At 58.3% G+C, this 3308-nt stretch overlaps 1 protein-coding gene across 1 annotated transcript; it reads right to left on the reverse strand.

The window, feature by feature from the left end:
• Positions 1-3056, reverse strand: LOC100845253 (probable receptor-like protein kinase At2g21480). The gene has a single exon (XM_003561063.3). The coding sequence runs from the start codon at positions 2836-2838 to the stop codon at positions 265-267; it is 2574 nt and encodes an 857-aa protein (XP_003561111.3). The 5' UTR covers positions 2839-3056; the 3' UTR covers positions 1-264.
• Between the last annotated feature and the right edge of the window lie 252 nt (positions 3057-3308).

The raw sequence follows: 3308 nt of genomic DNA on the forward strand, positions 1-3308 counted from the left end.
TTTACTCGGAATTTTTTTTTCTGCATCAGTAAAACGTGATTAGTACACACACGTACATACATACACGCATATATCTCGATCGATCTCGTTTAGCTTTTGATTTTAATTACTCCGACCCTTCCTTCCACCAGTCAATTAATTAAGGGACGAATAAGGGGGAGATGATGCATCCAGAAGGTTGAACTACAGTATGCTCCCATGGCTGCTTCGGCGATGGACAATGCATCAATGGCTCGGCGATGGACGGGGCATCAATGGAATTGGTCACCTTCCTTTCATGTCCGCGAGTTGCGCGAAGAGCTCGCCGGCGGAGGTGGTGGAGGCGTCGGGCACGGTGTTGATGCCGCTGCTGGATGACGATGTGGTGGCGATGGAGGAAGACGAGATGCCGGCGTCCAGCGAGTCCCCGTCACCGCCTTCTCCCGCGGCGGCGCCCTCCGGCGGGTTTTGCTCCTGCATTTGTAGAGCGTACTCGAGGTTCCAGAGCACGTCGCCCATGGAGATACGGTCGCTGCCGAACTCCGCGAGGCACTTCTCGGCGGTCTCGGCGAACTTGTTGAGCGACTCCTCGTTGACCTTCCCGGCCAGCTTGGGGTCCATGATCTTCTCGATGAGCCCCTTGCGCTTCCACTGCAGGCCCCACTCCGCCAGGCTGACTTGCTCCCGTGGCAACTGCGGGTCGATGGGTGCCCGTGCGCATAGCGTCTCGAGCAGCACCACGCCGAAGCTGTACACGTCCGACTTGTCCGTCAGCTGCTGGCACCGGAAGTACTCCGGGTCCAGGTAGCCAAAGCTTCCCTTCACGGCGGTGCTGACGTGGAGCTGGTCCATGCCGGGGCCGTCTTTCGAGAGCCCAAAGTCGGCCACCTTGGCCACGAAGTTCTCGTCGAGGAGGATGTTGGTGGTCTTGACGTCGCGGTGGATGATGCCCTGGGCGGTGCCGGTGTGGAGGTAGTGGAGTCCCCGTGCTGCGCCGATGCAGATCTCGAGGCGTTGCTTCCATGATAGGGCGGGCAGGTTTCCGTCACCACCGTAGATGTGGTCGCGGAAGGGCCCGTAGTGCATGTATTCGTACACGAGTATCATCTCCGCGTTCTCGTCGCAGTAGCCGATGAGGGAGACGAGATGGCGGTGCCGAAGTTTGGAGAGCATCTGGATCTCCGTGTTGAACTCATTGATCCCTTGCTCGGACTGTGGGTTGCCCCGCTTTATTGCCACTTTGGTGCCGTCGTCGATCTCACCAACATACACATTGCCAAACCCGCCCACGCCGATGATGGCGGATTCGTCGAAGTTCTTGGTCGCCTCTTGCATCTCTGCGAAGGAGAAGAAGCGTCCAAGGCCCCCGGTGGAGGAAAATGTGTAACCACTTTTTGACCCTTTGCCATTGGAGAAGGACTGGCCCGTGTGGATTGGAAGTAGCCATGACGAAAAGCTGTTGCGACGCTGCCAGTCCTGTGGCCGCTTGTGCCACTTTACCACCATGGCGCCTAGCCCAGCGAAGGCACCAAACATCATGGCGAAGCCGACGACCGCCACTACCTTGCGGCCTCCGCTGCCATCATCAGCCTTCCTGCCATCCACGCCGAACTCACCGTCCAGGCTGCCCACCGAGTTGCTCATCTTGAACACCTCAGCACCATTGAGTAGTGCATCGATGCGACCCGTGTCCTGACCCAACGGTCCGATCTGGATGCTTAGATGGCCGTCGGCTGTGATGGACGAGTTCACCACGAAATCTTTGTAGTATGGCACCGCTAGGTCACCGGTGATCCCGGACAAATCCAGGCCGGAGATGGCCTTGCGGCCATCGATGTACACATTGAAGTAGAGGTCGTTGGCAGACTTGCTAATGATGTCGGCAAAGAAGAGGCGCACAAAATAGTCGAATGACGGGTCCACATCCAGCTTCCATGTAACGTTGAAATTTGCATTGCTCACAGTGGAGTCCATGTCTGCCATCTTGGCGGCGCTAGCAAACACTAGCATCGGCGCAACAAGCTTGGACACAGGGAACGTGTCTGGATACTTGATGGTGTTCGTCGGCACCGACACGTCCTTGACCATCTCCTTGGACTGCACATACTTCTCATCATTATCCCATTGCCGGCCTAGTGTATCGTTGCCAGGGCTGATGCCCGGGCCACCAACGTTGAGCCGGTAAATGACTTGGTATGCCGCCTCCGAAAGCCCGCTCATCTCAGCAAACGGTAGGACCGCCAGGGCTGTGTCGGTGATGAGCTCATCGGGGCCATTGACCACCTCGATGCCGTTGATGAACGCAGCTGATCCTTTGAGTGGGGTGAACTTGATCTCAAGGTGGTTCTCTGTGGCATTGATGAGGTACTCCTTCATGGTTGGCTTGGGGTCGGCCGTAAAGCTGTGGAGAAGGACGTTGGTGTCGGTGGTGACAGAGAAGGTTGCAGCCGCTAGGTCGGAGTCTGGGTTCTTGAGCGGGAAGAAGTAAAGACGAATGAAGTGCCATCCGGGCACAGCGAGTGGGAAGTTGTACACGGCCTCCTCCTTGAAGATCCGAGCGGTGAGGTAGACCGGCGAGGACACGCTGTCGGCCTTGTCGACAGAGGCCCTTATGGCGTCCTGGGCAGCGAGGAGCTGGTTAGCCTGCGCATCAGTCTTGAACGCCTTGCCCTCGACGGTGACGGGATTCGTGCCTCCGCAGTCGATGAAGAAGGCGTCCTTGGGTGTGAACTTGGACGGCAACGCCTCTGTCATCCCGCCGCTAGTGTCGATCACCGGCCTCCCTTGCCCCGATACAGACACGGCCAGCATCGCTAGCGTGGCTAGCGCCAGCGCCAGCGGGACCGCCCCGCGGCGCATCTTGACCGTGTTAATTCTTCTTGTTACGGCCACGGCCGCCACGGCACCGCACAGCGCACACCCGTCGCTGCCGTCACCCACCACCTTCGACGTGCGGCTCCGGGCCTGCCAACCTCTTGTGATTAGTCAGGCGAGGCAGGGATTATTGTGTCCGTCCTTGGGGTGGGGCGAAATGAGGCGCCCTCTCGCCCTCTCTCTGGTTGGTCGGGGCCAATCGGAGGAGAGGGAAGGGGGCGGAGGAGAGCGGAAGGGGAGGGAGAAATGGACGGGGGTTATTGTGGGGTGGAGGTCGCCCTTAGCCAAGTTTAACCCCACGCGTCCCTGCTCTATGCCTGGGAGGGAATTAAGCTTGTCCACCCATGAATGGATTTGCATCAATCTCTAGCTAGCTTGCGCCCAAGCTGGCCAAAACTATGGCTATTATTAGAAGAGCTCGTGGCTGTCTGTGCGTGCGTGCACCTAGCTAGGAA

The sequence above is a fragment of the Brachypodium distachyon genome, chromosome 1 (assembly GCF_000005505.3).
Source record: "Brachypodium distachyon strain Bd21 chromosome 1, Brachypodium_distachyon_v3.0, whole genome shotgun sequence".
Lineage (NCBI taxonomy): Eukaryota > Viridiplantae > Streptophyta > Magnoliopsida > Poales > Poaceae > Brachypodium > Brachypodium distachyon.